We start from the raw sequence: 18936 nt of genomic DNA, 5'->3' as shown, positions 1-18936 counted from the left end.
TACGTCAAGTTCTGCTTTCAGAGGTTGATGGGGGAAGTCAGCAGAACACTGATGAGCACTGAGTACAGTGCTTGGTAGAGAGTGCTAAGTGCTGGGTTAATTATAAGCAATAACAGGAACGAAAGAATAAGCATTCTTGGTGTGGTAACAAACGATGATGTGTACAATAGCTCACGGTTAAGTGCAAAAGCTCCTGCAGGAGAGAAATTTGGAAAACGAATTCCCCACTCTGCTACTTCTAGCTAGCTCTCAGCATTCTCTTCTCCAAAATGGGGATGCTAGCGGCTCAGGTACACTGCACAGTAGGTCTACTCATTTACATCTTCACAGTGGACTATCTGGAGTTTCCTATACACAATTTTTTTTTGTTTTGGTGATGTATGTATGGAATTAATCTTGTATATAAAATTTACATTTGTAATTCCTAAAATGATGTATAGAATACAACATGTCAAGTTATACTCCAGGGGCATGTGGGTGGGTGTCAGAACCACGGCAGAGCGCCTTCCTGGGATGCTGTGGGATCTACGAGGGTCCATGAGAGCAACACTATAGAGTACCTAGCTGCTGATAGTCAGATAATTATTGGGGAAACTATTGGGAGTCGTAGTATACTGGCATATTTTTTTTTCTTATTTAAAACCAAATAATGCAGAGTCTAGTTCAGCTTATTTTTTTAGCTAGAACACTAGAACATGTGTCTTTATTGACCAGTTGCTGACCTCCCCTCCCTCCCTCCCTCCCTCCCTCCCTCCCTCCCTCCCTCCCTCCCTCCCTCCTTCCCTCCCTCTCTCTCTCTCTCACACACACACACACACACACACACACACACACACACACACACACACACAGAGCCATCTCTCCAGTCCCTTGGGTAGTGTTGTTTATTTATTTTTTTAAGCAAATACAACAGACAAAGCAAATGGAAGAAGTTTAGCCCCTTGTGACAAACTGCTTGTCCCTGAGGTGGAAGGTGAGGAGATGTGCCCTGTCCCAAGCCCATGGCAGAACACACAGAGCACCAGGTAGGAACAGTACCAGCCTCTTGCCAGCTCTTCCTTGGTGCCTGTCTTGAGCTGAAAGGTAGCAGCTTTACTTGATGCTCTGTGTGTGTGTGTGTGTGTGTGTGTGTGTGTGTGTGTGTGTGTGTGTGTGTATGTGTGTGTGTATGTGTGTGTGTGTATGTGTGTGTGTATGTGTGTGTGTGTGTATGTATGTGTGTGTGTGTATGTATGTGTGTGTGTTGGGGGGGGGTCCTTGGATTTTTTGGGACCACCTTTCCTTTCCTCCCTCCCTTCGTTGTACTCTTAACTGGGGGAGGGGACCATCTGGCAGCAGTTTGGCAACACATTTTATTTTCACAGTTCTTATTTTCACAATTGACTTTTCTCTGTTTGGCAAGTGATTCTGGTGTCCAGTTTAGGCAGCCTCCTTTTTATATTTAAACTATCTGAATTTCAAAAAGCTCACCTCCAAATGAAATGAAGATTAAGCACACAGTAGTGTAGATTATAAGTGAACATGGCACACAGTTGCAAACAACATATAAAAACCCGCCGACAAACAACTAAGTTCGTTCAAGAGCTGCTGTGAGCCAGATGTTATTCTGCTTGATACTCATTCATTTATCCCACAGCAAAATATGACAAGATTAAAAAATAAAATGGGAAGTAGGGACTTCTTTTTCTTTTAAAGGAGTTAAAAAGATAGTTTTCACTTTTGATGAAGGCTCTGCGTGGTGGAGTAGGTGGAAGGGAACGAAGGCGGAAATCAATGGTTTAAATTCACCCAGGAAGTAGGTGGCAGAGCCAAAATTGAACTTGGGCTATTCTGATCCAACATGTATGAGCCTCACAGCTTTGTGAAGTCAGGCCCACGAAACAAAGTGAGAGGTCATTGAGGCAGGCTGGGGGAGGTGGCAAGTGTGCACGCACGCACGCACGCACGATTTAAATAAGCCAATAATTTCACCATCTCTAATTCTAATTGTCTGGGTTCTTTTATGATGGAATGGGTCCAAATGTCCATGGCGAAGCTCATTTGGCCCTGATCCTTACTGGAGATGAAATTCCTTTTTCTTTGACAATTGTAGGGTACTCCATGCTGATGTAATGATAACTGTTGACTCTGTTTGCAGCATGACTGTAGACTGGCTGGATGTGCTTTTGAGAAACATAAAAATTATCCCACAAAGCCATGGCCACATTTACTCTAACTAACCTGGGCCTTGCTTTGTCTAGAGCATTGTGGAAAACACCATCCATGTTTGCCAGTCACTACTGTTTATCTTTGGAATTTCAAACCAATGACTACCCGAGACTGCCAGCCATCTACTTACTGAGTTCTGTTTTAAGTCTGGGCATTCAAAACTTGTGATCTAGCAAAGGTGTAGGCATTCAAAGATGCTGCTGCTAGCCTAGGTCAGGACTTGCTTCTCCCAGAAGGGACAGCTGTGGTTCCAAAGCTGGACGCAAGCTGCCTTGAGTCCTGTATAGACTGGTTTGTCCTAATCTTATATATGCATATACTGATAGACACAGAGCGGGTGGTGTCATCCAGGACATCACCTAGACGAGGCAAATGTTCTACACTCAGTGACATCCCTTCTACCATCACCACATACTTAAGTGAAAAACAACCGAAGCCTTTCAGCAGTTACCACTCAGGAGATGCTTCTGGGCAGGAGCCGGTGTGCATCTGTGAATGAAACCTTCATCACCACATAATAAGCAAAGCCCTGCTACTATGTAATTTGGTAGATGAAGCAACTAAAACTCTGTGAAATTAAGATGCCTGTTCAAAGGCACACAGCTGTGAGTGGCAGGGTCCAGGAATGCACCTGGACAGTCTCACCCGGGAACCACACTTGCTGATAACTCTGGTCTGGCTCTCACTCAATATTCAGATACACAGGTATCTGAAGCTGAAGTCACCATGACCCACCTACCACTCACTCTCCATAGAGCATTCAATAGAACATTTACACAATCAGATTGCTTGAATTTTCCCTTAGCAACAAATGTCCCCAATGAGAATAACTGACTTGGGTTCACCATTATTATGTGCAGGCGATAGGGAATGGATAGATTTGCCATTTGAAAAGCCTTGCTCTTCTTTTGTCTCTGTGAATGCATCCCCATTCATAACTGGGTGCCAGCAAGCTCCAGTCTCTTTGTTAAACTTCACCCGAGTGAGACCTTTGTGGTAATCAAGTAGAAGTGGGTTTCCATGGTCCCTTCATCAAGGAAATGAGGCAGATAAACAGTGTAATTATGGATTCCATTTTTAGCTAAAACAAAGATGTATGTCTCAGCCCAGGGTCTTTATCTGGTGAGAGAATGGTAAATTTAGAACGAATTGTGAGTCAAGATAGCGCTGAGACCATTCCTCCCCTCGACTGAATTCAGGATTTACACAGACTCTTAACAAAAAGTTTCAGTAACAGCATCCCATGTATGAATTTACACACTTCCCTTTGTTTCAGTGTCTTCATCTACAACGTGGCAAACATCATATTCATCCCTGGAAGAATAGACGGCTGTGGGCCTGAGTGAGAAGGTTCAGATGTGGGATTCAGCTCTACATCATGCTCAAAGAAAGGCAGCTAAGGCTTTTATTTCGGTAGAAAGTCTTGGATTTGGTCTCTGTGTGGGCTCTCCCTCTCATGAATTTTTTTTTTTAATATATCCCTGTTTCTATCTGCATGACTTGGGTCTCCAGAGAGATCTGTTGATAAGTACTGCCAGGGACCACTCCTAGGGTCCAGTGGAGGGAGAGTTGGAAGGGGATCTGAAAGGGATTCGCAACACTCTGGAAGTGCTGAAGCATTCTGTGTCAGCACACCACCGGCAATAACATGCTTACTTGACCAGCTCTTCTTATGATCTGTGGGATGAAGAGCAGTGGTTCTCAACCTTTGGGTCGTGACTCCTTTGGGGGTCACCTATCACATATACTGCATATCAGATATGTATACTATAATTCATATCAGTAGCAAAATTATAGTTATGAAGTACCAACAAAATAATTTTATGGCTGGGGGTCAGCACAACATGTTGTTAAAGAGTCACAGCATTAGGAAGCTTGAGAAGCACTGAGCTAGAGTAAACTGGACATTTTGAAATTATCTTTTAGGAAAAGGTGTGAGCAGACTCTCAAGGCAGAGCACAGAGAACTAAAGCATTACATCATAATTTTGACCTGCGTTGGGACATTTGTGAAGGGATAGGAGATGTAGAACTCAAGAGTGGGAACCTTCTAGAGTGTCTATAGAATCCATGCAGTAAGCACATCTTTATTAATCACTGTGCCCTGACTTCCACCCCTCCATCAGGGCCAGGACTTCTGCATCAGCTACTGCTTTGTTGTGGGGCCTGGCCTGAGTGTTGGAGGATGTAGAGCAGCATCCTGGCCTCTACCCACTAGATGCCAGTAGCAAGCTGTGGCAATCAAACATGTCTCCAAATATTGCGGTGACTGCTGAGAGACAGGACAGCCCCTCAGTTGAACAATACTGCTCTCAGCCAAGATCGCAGTGATGCGCTCTCAAAACAAAACGAAGTCAAATCTTTGGAATCCAAAGTGAGGGAAGATATTTGAGATGACAGGTCAAGGTGAGAACAGGAGGTCCATCTGAGAGTGGAAATTGACGCAAAGAATGTCTTTCTTGGGGACTAAGGATGTGGCTCAGGTGGTAGTGTATTTGTTTAGCATTCAGGAAGATCTAGTCCTCAGTATTGTGTAAAGAACACCCCAGCAGGAGGATCAAAAGTTCAAGATCATTCTCAGCTGTGCAGAGAAACAACCTCAAAAAAAAAAAAAAAAAAAGAGTTCCTTCCTCATCTGTGAAGAAGGCGGCTGAAGGCCAAGAAATAAGCCACCCACATGACTAGTCCACCACCCTCAGCATGAAGCTCACTCCTAAGGAATAGCCACCCCCCCCCAAAAAAAAAAAAAAAAAAAAAAAAAAAAACAACCCAGGAACCTGCATCTTCATGCTGGACTCCAGCCCATGCACTCCAGGGCTCCATTCCACCCTGAGCTATACCTAACTCACCTTTCACTAACCGTTGAGGAAACCGGAGATTCCAGACACTCCTGCACAGGCACGGTGGAACCTGTAGGCTAGACAGCCACTGCATAGGCATCACAGCCTCATTTAGATGGCCACTGCATAGGCATCACAGCCTCATTTAGATGGCCACTGCATAGGCATCACAGCCTCATTTAGATGGCCAATCTTTGTTCTCAGTTACTGGTGCTAGAGAAAGAGGCTCGAAACCAAGCTGCAACCCAAGCCCTCAGAATCTATTGATCTCCTCTGCTCCACCTCACCTTTCCTTTCTCAAGTGTATATAATATCAACACAAGCAAATTTATACCATAGGTAACACTTAGGGGATATAATAGTCTTTTTTTCCCACCACCCCAAGCCATAGTTTGTTTTCTGTGTACTCACTTCCCATTCCTCATGTTGATCTCTGACCATATTAACTCCACAGCTCCCCACCACTGGACTGCAAGTCTTATATCTTGGGTTTTGTTTATCGTTTTACATATTTTTATGATTTTTTTGGGGGGTATGGACCTTGCTATGTGGCTCAGGCTAGTTTTCACCTCCTAAACTCAAAGCAATTCTCTTGCCTCAGCTTCCGGAGTAGCTTGTGGGCCTACAGGCATGAATCCTTGCATTTGGCTAGATAGGCAGACCAATATTTTACAAATTTAATTAAAAATTTTGCAGTACCATTAAAATACACCTTTCTGTGGGTGAATTTTAATCCTAAAATGACCTCGTTAGGGGACATTTAACAAGTCACCATTGTCTGGTATTGTGAGGGCCATGTCAACTATGGAAACCCTTCTTAACAGCCTCAGTTTTTTCCTCACATTGAATTTCTAGACTAGGACAATAAATACACACTACAATTCAAAACTAGTACCAACCCAGTGGGCTTGATGCAGTCATGCCTGGCACAAGGATGACTCAATAGGGTATTTAACAAGCAAAGTACCTGCTATGCCCTCAGCCTCAGTTGGAGGCTGATGAGAATGGTCAGGCATATTTGTATCACCAAGGAAACCTGGCGTCATGTAAACGGAGAAAAGAAAGGTAGTAGAGAAGAGCAGGGATGGAGTGTTAAGGGACTGAGCAGGGGGCAGGAGGAAATGTCTGGGGATTCAGAAAATCCATGCAGAAGGCTCCTAAGGCATGAAATGCAATGCTAATATCCAATACCTAAGTTGTACCTTTAAACTAAAACAAATAGTTGAAAATAAAATTCATGCTAGTACCCCACCTACCAGCCTTTAACATCCAGGCTTAAAGAATTCAGAAAAACAAAACAAACAATAAAACCAGAGAGTATCTGAGAACTTGCATTGGCTGAGAAGGCCTAGGGGAGATGGCCAGGGGACAGCTCACAATGGAGGGATGGTTTTGAAGGTGAACGTCAACTCTGCCAATGTCAACACTATCATCTTCATTATCAGAGATTAATTACAGTAACATCTTAGGTTCCATTTACTCTGGTCATCAGGGAACATGATTTATCTATCTTATTACACACATAAAACACACACACACACACACACACACACACACACACACACACAACATGCACATGGAGATAAATATTCTTCCCACTGTGCTTATGATGGGGACACTGAGCCTTGAGATGAATTCGTTTGCCAAAGGTAAGATTTGAAGTCAGAGTTAAACCCATGCTATAGACCTGACTTGGGTCTCTGAGAATGTCCACTAACTGTCACTCAGATCAACTCATGTTTCTGCAGTTGTGCGGACGAAACTAGAGTGATTATCCATTCATCCAGCCAGGACATGAACCGCTTGTCTACCTCACTTAGCTTTTCATGTTGCCTGCCAGCTTTGTGAAGATTTCAGACCTTTCTGCTTCTGTCGGGGAAATGGGTTAAAGCGAACATGGGTGGAAAGCATCTGAGGATTCTGGGTCAGACTGCATGGCATGGGCTTCAGCAGGGTGGCTTTCTGCCGACAGAGCTGAAGAACCGTTACAGTGTCCTATGGGGTTTAACACGAACCAGTGGATCCCTGATGAAAAAGTGTCAGAACCCAGGGTTTATCACTCACACTGAGAAGCAGAAACCCCAGTTGCTGCCTACCTTCAGCGGTCATGTCCGAGGACCACCAACCATACAGGTTAAATTCCACCAGGAACCTAAATGAAAGGCAGAAAAGTCCAGGGTTACATGGTCATCTAAGACCTGGCTAGAACAGTGCTCTTTAGGTCATTTTGTGCTGCCCCGACCCCATTTGAAATAATAGCACTGCCCTTTGGAGACATTGGTGTGACTGGCTGAGTTCCCATTGAATTGCCATGAGGCTTCAGCTCACTTGGAAAAAGCTACTTTACCATCAGTGCCAGCACAGCCCTGAGATCACGGTCTCCTAGGTGAGAAGGATTTGTAGTTGAGAAATGTCTGTTGTTTGGTCAGAAGTCAGCCTCTAGTAATTCACTTGTATTTACGCATAATAACACCTGGTTTTATTCCACAATAAATAGCCAGTTTCTAAAGGGCCTTCTGCCTTATTTCAGAACTTAGAAATAGAACATTCTTCTGGGTCAGAACCATGGTCTGCAGCAATATAGGATGGGTTCAGCAAATGTGTTTATACCTGTGTATGGGGGCAAAGAGTGGGTCAAACTTTTAATGAAATTATGCCATAATCCAACTTCAGAAAAATCCGAATACCTCAATTAATAGTGAAGGGTGAAAAAACAATAGAAATCACCTTCTTTTAAATGAGTGGCAATAGACAAACAAATACTTTTCACTTATTTATCATACTCATGGTTACTGTCCCTAACAATTACTTCTCCATCACACACGCCTTGATGTGTCTTCTGTCTCTTCCATATACAGAACACTTGTTTGCCTTTGGATTTATAAACATTGTGGAATTAATATAGATTGCATTAAAGCAAAACATAAAACATAGACAATGTCAATTCACCAAATGGCAAGGGATTTGCCTTAACCCTCCAGCACTGGATCCTGGCTGGGAGAAAGGGAGAGGGACAGTTGGGTGCAAGTCGCTCAGTCTGGTCCACATGCTCCTCAGGGATACACTGTTGCTGCATGCTCCATTATCTCACCTGGAGGCCAGAGTTTTCATCCTTGTCATATTTCAAGTCTGACCTATGTCACAAAGTTACCCGGCTGGCATCTGAGGACCTCGATTTGATAAGGTTAACTTATTAACCCATACCTAGGTAGAGCCCCCTCGCCCTTTCTGTGGCCCATGTAAAGCTGGCTGCTGCCCAAGCCAATACATCTGAGCGCTAGTGGACAGCTTGGTTGTGTGTTCTCTTGACCACAGCCCACCCAGGCAGCGTTAAGACAGCTAGGCATCCCTGTTAAATTTAACAGTAACCACAATAAATACATTCCGCTTGTGTATCATAAGCTGTTAGTCTGCTTAACAACGACACAGAGGCAGACAGAGTAGTTTGGAGTAACTAACATTAAAATAGATAGCTTTGTGGTCCCAGAGGTCAGTACTTTGAGGTGTTCAGGGGATCCAAGGTTAGCGAGAGCAGGAAGCACCATCTCCCCATCCACTTTATCAGAGAAACAGAGGAGCAGGGATCCTTGTGGAAAAGAATATAGCAGATGGTACTTACAAGACAAGTTCCGTCATTATCCACTTGGCTGCAGAGAGGAGGGCCTTATAGGGCTGAAGGGAAGAATTCGTCCGTTAAAACAACGATTACACAAGAGGTTTGTAGTTTGACTTAAGGCTTTACATAGAGACAATGTTATTCTTCTGGAGAGATGGATATCATGTTAAAAAAAAAACCAGGGAGGGTCTAGCTAAAGAAAGAAAATGCTTGGACACTGTATCCCAAAACTAACATTTTAAAACTTTGAACTCCCCTGTAGTGAGATGTGATTTACAAGTAAAATAAACATGATCTAATACAAGGGTTATCACTGGGGGGAAGGAGGAAGTTCAACAAAGGATGCCTAAACCTTCACCCTCTAGGGGCTAATATTTCACAGCCCGATGCTGAGGGGCTGGAATCATGTAACTAATTTCAAATGGTAATTCGCAGCGCTCCCCTTTGGAAAGGTGACTCGAAGTTCTCCATCACTGTGTGTCATTCATTGAGAGAAGCACAAATTGAACACACTTGATTTTAATGCCTTCCATGAATTATGTAGGATTTGGGCTGCCCTTTCTCGCACTTACATATTTGGACTTGAAAAAATGATAACCATATGAACATGTGATTTTATCCCCACAGAAAATCCCCTGCATGCTATAAAAGAAGGCATTGACAGCCTAATCTTTATTTCAGAATATTTTAATTAAAAAAAGCAGTGGGATTGTTTACTCTGTGATATTTCCTATGTGGATAATTCAATTTCCTGGATTCTGGAAAATACCATGTCCCCCTCAGTTGGCTCTTTGTACCTAGGTATTCCAGATATGTAAGTGGTATATAGACCTGTGAGGCGGCCCATGGCATTGGCAGAGCTGGGCTCCAGACAGCAGGTCCAGAAAATTCTCAGCACCTTTTGTGGCTGCCGTGAGGAACGTGCGTGCCAAATCTCGGTTTCTGAGGCGACAGCTGTCTAATCCTCCTCTCTGAGCATTTTAATTACAAGAACCAGACCGGGGAGTGGAGGAATTACCCAGTTTAAAATAAAACAAGAACAAATTTATAGTCCCCTAGCTGTTGCTGAAAGGTTCCTGTCTCAAACCAGAAAGCGGCAAAGAGCAGCATAAACAAGCAAACAAAAAAACTAAACCTAGTGGGCTTAGCCCCGGCCACCCCGCTTTCCAAGGTTGTACGGTTCTTGCTCTGATTTCCGTGAGGTCTTCACCGTCAGGCCCCTGAACCAGAGGACTCTGCGCCTCCAGGTTTAGGGTCAGAGAAAGAGACTAACTTTTAACAATTTCTTGAAACCAAATGTGTCTCAAAGCCACATGGTTTTGCCATTAGGCGGTCCAGCATTAAAGCCATCGCTTTCCCCTGGCCCCAGAAAGATCCAGGGAGTCAGATCACGGGCTAATTCTGGGTCTTTGTTCCCTCTGGGATGGTAGTGGAGGTGGGGCTGAGATGACAGGCTGTGTAGCTTGGCACTGGCTGGCCAGAGGCCAGGGCCAAAGGAGCTCCCGCAGAACTTGCTAGACCCAGCTCCAACTGGATATCTGAGCAAACAAAAGGATTATGCAAATAGGGATTAAGATTTTTAAAAGCAAAAGATCAGGAGAAGGCCCTGGAGTTTTTTTTTTTTTTTTAAAGTAATGATGAAAACCAATCTTGGGAACATTCCAGATCTGGAAATAGCCACACCAAGTGCAGGGAAGCCAGTATCCAAACAAAAAGTCCCCGTCAGAAGTGATGTTTCCTCTAAAGTTTCCTTTAAGTGCTGTTTTCTGTAAAGGCCAGCTCTCAGCGGCCGCTCAGAAACTATGAGGCTCAGACCCTTGCTCACTCAGCGAAGAAGGGTCATGTTAAACATTTGGTGTTCCAATACGTCCCTTGTAAAGCCTCCTGTCTCACAGAGGCCAATAAGGTGTAGCAAGATGGCTTTGAAATCTTGCAATTGAAGGGAGATTTTTGGTTGGATTTTAGTATTTCCAAAATCACATGTCAACAGTTTTGTTTGAATACACATGTGGCTTATCTTGAGAAATACTGTAAGGAAGAAAAAAACTTCTGCATTTGCAGGTAATTGAGGGTAAACTGGTATTTTCTGTACATTACAAATTACATTTTTAAAACTGGGAATAGTTGATTTCTGGCAGTCTGGAGGCAGGTTTTAAGGACACAGCACTATGTGCCTTGACCTGAGGTTGTGATATCCTCAGGGGACACGCATGTGCGCATTTGTGAAGGTGCTCAGTGTTATGTGTGTGCGCCTGTGTGTGGAGGCCAGAGGTAGATGGCAGATGTCTCCCTCAGCTGCAGTTCACTTTGGTTTTTGAGACAGATTCCAGCTGGCCAGACAGTGGTGGAGATCTGTTTGACTCCATGTTGCATCTGCTGTGTGCTGGGTTACAGATGTGCACCACCACATTAGGCTTTCCTGTGAGTACTGGGGACCCACACTCAGATCTTCATCGTTATGTGGAAAGAACTTTAGTGATTGAGCTGTCTCATCAACTCCCCCAGAAGGACAATTTCTGTTGAACAAAACCAAATTCTTTTAATTCTCTTATGTAACCATCAGTGAAGCATCTCTCCTTGTCTCTCCAAAAGGGGGGCTGTTCATTAATCCAGCTAAGACCGTGACCTGATTTTTGACTTATATAATCCCTGGATCTGGGTTTAAACAGAAGCAGTTCTTAGTGAGTAAAGTCAGGAAATAACCTTTAAACGTTCTTGGTTTTGAGTAAGAGACATTTGATTACCCTAAAGTCTGAGCCACATGTCCCCAAGGCAGCAGAGGTACCCAGCTGTTATCTGGGGGTCAGCTTCGTACTTACATCCAGGAGTCCGTGGGCACTGTCGCTGCTCTCCTTGTTGGCTCGACACATGGCTTGGTAGTCGTACAGGGTGATTCTACAGGAGAATAGAAAGAGGAAATGAAAACATATGGCTACTACGTAACGCTTAGGGCCAGGAGGGATGGGGGATCACTAGCATCATAAATGATTGTCACAAACAGAAAGAAGTCAGACCGTTTCAGGCATAGAGCATAGCTGTGAATGTACTGGGAACTGTCATGTCACATCATCACTGCAGCTTAAAGGATGGGAATGAAGATGTTTGGAACAGCACAGGGAGATTAAAAAAAAAACATCTACCTTGATGAATTCTCCACTTTAGTTCAAAACAAGAACAGTTTGCATAGAGCACTGTACTCCCTAGGCTACTCTGATTGAATCTGGGTCTCTGGATGCATCTGTTTGTTAGATGAGATCCAGCAAGAGCCACTTTGGGTTACAAAATGGCAGCACCATCTGTGTGTTCCCATGCACTAGGAAACAGACCAGGATTGAGTCAATACCCAAAGTGACAGGAGGAGGAAACCGGGTGGCTTGTTGATGACGATTCACTCAGTGTTATCACTCCAGTAGTAGGGCATCCTTGTTTGAAAACAGCATAGAATATGAAACAGGAATGTGGATACTTTGTTTCTATTGCTGATAAGAGTATAGCTGTCAGCCCCAGGAACACTGTACAGTTAGTCCTCTAAGGTATTTTGGTCCCTAGTTGACAATTTTGAAAGACTAAAGGTGCTATGGGATGGTCTGTATGCTGTGAATATGTGTTGCTCTGATTGGTTGATAAATGAAATGCTGATTGGCCAGTAGCCAGGCAGGAAGTACAGGCAGGATAAGCAGACAAGGAGAATTCTGGGAAGAGGAAGACTGAGTCAGGAGACACCAGCCTGCCATCCAGGGAGCAGCATGTAACAGCACACAGGTAAAGCCACGGAACACGTAACAACATATAGATGAACAGAAATGGGCTGAGTTTAAATGTAAGAGGTAGACAGTGGTAGGCCTGAGCTAATGGCCAAGCAGTTTTAATTAACACAAGCCTCTGTGTGTTTACTTGGGTCTGAGCAGCTGTGGACGGGGTGGGACACAGAAAAATTTCTGACCACATAAAGGTGAATGGAGCATGTGCTTTATCTCAGAAGAAGTGGTCAGAGGGGCATGCATCCCCATCTGGCCTTCAGTGTCCCACCACAATTCCTGGCTGTCCAAAGATGAGACCTCCAAAGGCCAGCCTGACATGGAGAGATTTCAAATAGCTTAATACATCCACTCCTATATGTTGGTATAGAATTCTCCCCACAAGAATTCCTTTCTAGAATGGCCCATTGCTTAACATGGGGTGCACTTATTGCTATGCTTAGAAAGAATACTATGATACAATACAGCTGCTCTATGTGGCCAGTGGTCCCTGTCTCTCACCTCCCTCACTACCCCAGCCCCTAGCACAGAATAGATGATGGAAAGGAAATTGTTTCCCAAGGCAAATGCATGAATTACTGCTTGATGACAATCTCACCTAAGTAAGCCCCAAGACATCACGTACAGACCTTTTTGGGACAACTTGCCAGAGACAGAACAAATCCATGTATGGGTGCCAAAGGAAAACTGGCCACCTCTGACCAAACTGCAGTAGAGGTCAGCTCCAACCAGTGGCACATAGGGATGACACCGTGAGTCCCAAGGGGTGGTCACACAATGGCCCATGCAGTCCTGGGCGACTCTTCCCATCAAAAACGGTCTCCCCTATGTCTACCTGTTTCTTCCTGCAAACAAGCAGCTTTGTTTATGGAAATAGAAACAACAACCTTGAATCAGTCACACACTACCCTTGGTGAAGTTAGGCTCCGGCTGCAATCAGCGGGGCAGAGGATGGACAGCTCACGGGCAAGCAACCATATTTGTTACCGCAGCTCAGGGTACCCGCCCCCGGAGCTGGGGTGAGGGAAACGTGCTATAGCAGCTTCCATCCTCCCATTCTGAGCCGAGGACTGTGCTAACAGAAACTGCTGTCGGGTGGACCCTAGGTAGCGACCATAATCTTCAAAGCATATCACCCCATTTGCCAAAAGTGCAAATCAAGCCTCAGCCAGCCTAACATGTCTAAGTCCACACAGCTAACCAGGGACAGAGCCAGAATGAGCTGAGGACCAATCTGAATCCACTTCACTCTGCCTTCTTTTCAGAAGTAGGTTCTGAGAGAGTCTCAGGAACACCCCGACTCACACCTATATCCATGCCAGGCTCTCACTGGACTATCATAACAAATGCTGCCCAAGATAGGTTCATTTTGTGGCTCCAGCTGAGGGGCTACTGAGCAGTGCCGCCACCCCCAGTCAGAATGAACCAGCTGGCTCATGAGACCAGCTGGCTGGTGGTAACCATGGTAATCCTCTGACTGACAGATGGCTGGAAGCTCGGGATTCTCCCTGGATCTTTTCCAGAGACCCCAGCTGACATGCTGAGGGTGAAATGAATCGCTGTGGGGAAGCTTCCGGGCCTGAGCACCTGCCTCTCATTGCAAATGGATGGGGGAGGGGCTGTCTGATACTACTGTTCCCAAAGAGGTCAGAGAGTCACCCTCCCTGTCTTCTCCACACATTGACATCCTTAACCAGATGTTGAGAGAGAGAGAGAAAGAGACAGAAAGAGAGAGAGAGAGAGACTTTCAGATTATTGCTCTTTTGGAATTGATTTTTTTCTTTCCTTTTTTTTTTCTGTTTTAAATAACTCCACTTTGTGGCTACCTGCATCCTGTTCTGCTGATTATAGTCACAAAACAAGATAATTGCCTGCTTTCATTCGGCTCTAAAATAAGCCCTGAGAATGATGCCTAGCCCTGTGGAGCTCAGCTCTGGGAACTTAGCCTCATGACAGATAACATGCCTTAATTCCCATGACTTCATCACCAGACCACTTCAACCACGGTTGTCCACAGCCCGAGACCTTGTCATTAGTGACAACCCACTCCCTAGATGGGGCTCTTTGAAACTCTGACGGAGGCAGGCACTGAGTTTCAGAGTCCCGAGCAGCAGCTCTGAGCAGCAGGAGCAGAGCCTGCCACGCACCCTGGACAGGGTGGTCTGCTTGGACATTTTAACAGTCATTTTGCTGCTACTGTTCTTTTTCTCCACTAGGAAAACAAAAACCCCAACCAAGTAATGTTTTTTTCCTATGGCAGGTTAGCTTTAAAGTGGTGAGCTGAGCTCGTTTAGGCTGCTGGAGGTACTGCTCTAGCAGCGGTGGGACCAACATTCATTAAGCATCTACCATGTGCCACAAGTCCAGGAAACGTGCCTATAATAATGCCTAATCATGGTAGTATCCCCCCCCCCCCAAAATGGCTAAATAATTAGCCTAAAACCAATCTTGAAACAGCTTAATTTGTATAAACACAGCCACGGAAGCATGAGCAGAGAAGCCTTTGACATAAGACCCATCTTGAAAGCACACTCCATAGGGGTCACTCTCATAGGCAAGGCCACGGGAAATTCTTAAAGAAGAGAAGAGCTGTCTCTCCTGCCCCAAGGTCCATCATCAGGTCATCCCACTGAAGCGCCTCCCCACAAGACACTGTCATTTCCCCGTGGCACACTCATACCAGAGCCAGGAATTTACCTTGGCCAGGCCATGTTGCCTTCCACTTGGCTAACGGAAGATTACTCACTGAGCACCAGCTTTCTCTGAGGAGCACACTTCATAAGCTGTGTGTTGCTCAGGAGGCAGCACAACCTTCACTTGGGATACAGTCAGTTAACTAACCTCTCATTGTCAGGTGCTTAGGGTATCCAAAAGACCAAACCTCTAATTTTCTCCCAGGAATACTGGCATTCTCCCCAAGGTCAGGGGCATGGCACACTAACTAGAGTGGGGAGCTAAGGCTAAGGAAGATGAAGCCAGGCTCAAGGTTATTCCCACATGCCTTAGGCAGAATTTTCATCACAGAGACAAGTACTGGAGAGAGACAGTTTAAAGGAGGGAGTATTTATCTCAGCTTGCCTGTCAGCGACTTGTGTATACTGTGTGCTGGTGCCATTGGTTTCAGGCCCGTGGCAAGGCACAGGGGCATCATGGAAGAAAGCTGCTCACGTCATGACATCCAAGAGGCTGAGACTAGCAGGAGGGGGCACGGCCAAGAGCTATCTTTCTAAGGCATGATTCAGATGTCTCATGTCCTTCAACCAGGCCTCACCTTCCATAGTCCCACTGCCCCCCAAGAATCTCCCCAAATATTGCGTCTACCAGTGAACAAAGCCATTGATGACTCCTTGAGGATTTTATGAAGTAGAGATTATTGGAAGTTGGCTTCATTCTTCAGAGGAACTACATGCAGTAGAGCAGGTGTGGAGGAGACAGTTAGTCTCCCAATGCCTAGCTACTCTATTGATAAGCAGTACCCAGATATTTCCTTGTTTACTTTGCCCAGGTGCCTTGGAAGTTTGATGAAGCCATCCAATTGAGCAGAAGTATTGCAAGGAAGGCTGCTTAATAAATGTGTAATTTATTAAAGCAAATTTTAGTGGACAAATAATAAACTCGGTCTTTTGAACTTTTGTGGACCTTATGAATTTCTTTCTGCCAACCTGGATTGCAGAGACAGTGGCTGGCATGTACCTTTCCTGTACCACCAAATGGCATTATGTTTAAATGCCAATGTAGGAATCAAAGTGGTTGTCCTGGGCTCACACAGACTAACACAGGGTCCCCAAGGCAATACTGTAAATCTCCAGTAGCTCTTGAGACAAGGTAAACATAAAGGTTAAAATAAATGAACACCACCAACAAAAATAACTTCCAGGAAAAAAAAAATTCATCCACTCCAACCTGGCAAAAGACCAGTGGAGGCCAGAAAAACATATTCTGAGCTCAATTCCATTAGCCCCACTCAATCCTATGAGTGTACTTACAAGATACTAAAATCCTAGTACCTCCGTTTTGCCTCTGCTTTTGTCAAATGAAATGAGATGAAGCCCGAATTCCTTCTTTCTGTCTGTAGACCTGGTGTTTTGCTTTAGTTAGCATGGCAGATCCTAGAACAGTGGTTCTCAACCTGTGGGTCGCAACCCCTTTGGGCATCAAACAGCCTTTCATAGGGGTTGCCTAAGACCATCAGAAAACACAGGTATTTACAATAACATTGTAAAAACATTCATAACAGTAGTGAAATGACAGTTATGGAGTAGCAAGGAAATAATTTCATGGTTGGGGGTCAGCACAACATGAACTGTATTAAAGGGTCTCAACCTTAGGAAGGGTGAGAACCACTGTCTTAGAGAGACCTATTAGGGTGCCTGGGAGGGAAGACACCATATGCATGAAACATGGATCTCATCATTCCTGGTTTGGTTTGAACGTGAAATGTCTCCCACGGGCTCCTATGCTTGAACATTTGGTCTTCAGCTGGTGACACTATTTGTGGGGTCCTGGTCTGGCTGGGACATAAGACCTAGGTGGTAGGTATCGGTCACAGGAGTGGACCATGAAGGTTAAAGCCCTGCCTTGCTTCCTGATCCGGCAAGGTATGAACAGGATGCACTGTGAACTGCCGTGACCAAACCTACAGCCACAGTGTCTCCCCACTGGAACCACCATCCAGTGTTGCCCTGCCTCCCTGTCACACCGGTGACAACTCACTCAAGAGAGGGTGGTGGTACAGCACTGGAAGACCGGGAGACCCGCGAGGCCCTTCTGGGTAGGGAGGAATCAACCTAAACATCTCTACCTGAAAAGAGGGATGGAAGACGTGGAGGAGGCAGCTGGTTATGGGCTAAGCCTCCATCTTGGCTTGGTGACATGACCCACCATGCCAACTGGTGTGTGTGTGTGTGTGTGTGTGTATGTGTGTGTGTGTGTATGTGTCCTACAAGAGGTTTGTCCTATAGTGACAATCAGAGTATCCAAGCCTGGGAACACAGGCTATGACACAAGTACACCTTCAAGCTGGGGACATAGCTTACATTCAGCTCTTATTTGAGGCTATCTATGTGAGGACTTCACTTAGAGTCTAAATTTTAGATCATCTTGCTGAAGAAAATAAAAATGGTAGCGAATGAAAGCTGCAAAAACTCAGTCAATGCCTATGCAGGAGCAATGAGCCCTGCGTGTGAGTGTTTGTCGCTTAGCATTTCTTGACCTTGGTTTTGACCTTGACTGCATATGAGAAGCACATGGAGGCACTTACAACACACACACACACACACACACACACACACACACATACATACATACACACACACACACAAGCTGGGGCTCCTTCCCTACACCAATGGAAGATGAATCTCTTGGGATGCATCCTGAACATAGGTGTGTTTTAGATTTGCCCCCCCCCATTGAGACACTTAAGTACAACAGTCCAGACCCCTTGATAAGCCTTCAGGATGTACAATGGAGTCATGGACTTCTTGATAACAAGAAACTGGTGGTTTCTTGACCAACAAGAAACTGGTAGTTTAATCCCTCACTGAAGGGCTGATGTTACTTACTTACGCTCAAGGAGACCAAGAGACCTGTGCCTAGCTGCATGGTTGCAAATCTATTGCTCGACGTGAAGTCTTCTTTAACACCAGATCATCAAAGAGGCACCATCAAGAACTTGGAACCTTCCAGGCATGGTACCTCCTGCCAGGAATCCCAACACTAAGGGAGGAGGAACATAAAAAGGACCTTCCACCTTATCCTATACCTGACTATTATTTATTCTCCATGGATATTTGATAATCTGCCTTAGCATCCCTCGAGGTAGGAGTCAGGGAGGAGACCCACAAATTCTAGTTAGTTGCAAAAGGGACAAGGTCATGGCTGATGACAGACAGATAGGGAGTATGCATTCTGAGAAATGCAAGTTCATGGCTTTTACCAGACAGGAGAGTGTGTGGAAAAGAAAACAGTCAGCACAGGACGCCCCCCCCCCCCCCCCCCCCCCCCCCCCCCCCCGCACGCAGTGAGTCACCAATCAGGGAGCCCACGTACTATCCATGATAAGAACAAAGAAGTATTTGAAGTCTCTGGAATACAAAAGCTGACCTGGCACAGAGTGACAGATAAGGAAAAAAAAAAAAGTGCAAGCTGCGGGCATGGTGGGTCTGGAGACTTGTGAATGTCAACTGAGTGATCTCATCATTCACCTGGTCTCCCTGCCTGCAACTTCTGCTCTCCAGATAAGATACTGCTGAGGCAACATCTTCATTCACCTCTGCACACCACCAGATGTGCACACAGCACAGCACCACCGTAGACAGGTCGAGGGCAGAGGGCAGAGAAGTCTTGCTTTGTCCACACTACAGGACGCTGGAGTCCAGCTCTGCCACAGAGACTAGGGCTGAGTTCATGGTCTTTCCAAGCCTCCTCATCTCCCTAAATAGAATAAGTCCATGGCGTATTTATCCCTGAGGCTGGCCCCATGGGCCTATAGACTGAATCACCAAACAGCCCTACAC

The 18936-nt window shown here is 45.2% G+C and overlaps 1 protein-coding gene across 4 annotated transcripts in view; it reads right to left on the bottom strand.

The window, feature by feature from the left end:
* Nucleotides 1–18936, bottom strand: part of Cacna2d3 (calcium voltage-gated channel auxiliary subunit alpha2delta 3) — an 844969-nt gene that overhangs the window by 45796 nt on the left and 780237 nt on the right. For all 4 annotated transcript variants that reach the window (XM_028882449.2, XM_028882447.2, XM_028882448.2 and 1 more), the window contains 3 exons: nt 11483–11558; nt 8667–8719; nt 7144–7199 (listed from right to left, as the gene is read on the bottom strand). In XM_028882449.2, coding sequence (XP_028738282.1) covers nt 7144–7199; nt 8667–8719; nt 11483–11558 — 185 coding nt within the window. The remainder of the gene's footprint in view (nt 1–7143; nt 7200–8666; nt 8720–11482; nt 11559–18936) is intronic.

The sequence above is a fragment of the Peromyscus leucopus genome, chromosome 9, assembly GCF_004664715.2.
Source record: "Peromyscus leucopus breed LL Stock chromosome 9, UCI_PerLeu_2.1, whole genome shotgun sequence".
NCBI classification, from domain to species: domain Eukaryota; kingdom Metazoa; phylum Chordata; class Mammalia; order Rodentia; family Cricetidae; genus Peromyscus; species Peromyscus leucopus.
The sequence above is the reverse complement of the archived record's forward strand: the minus strand, read 5'-3'. Positions and strand labels throughout refer to the sequence as shown.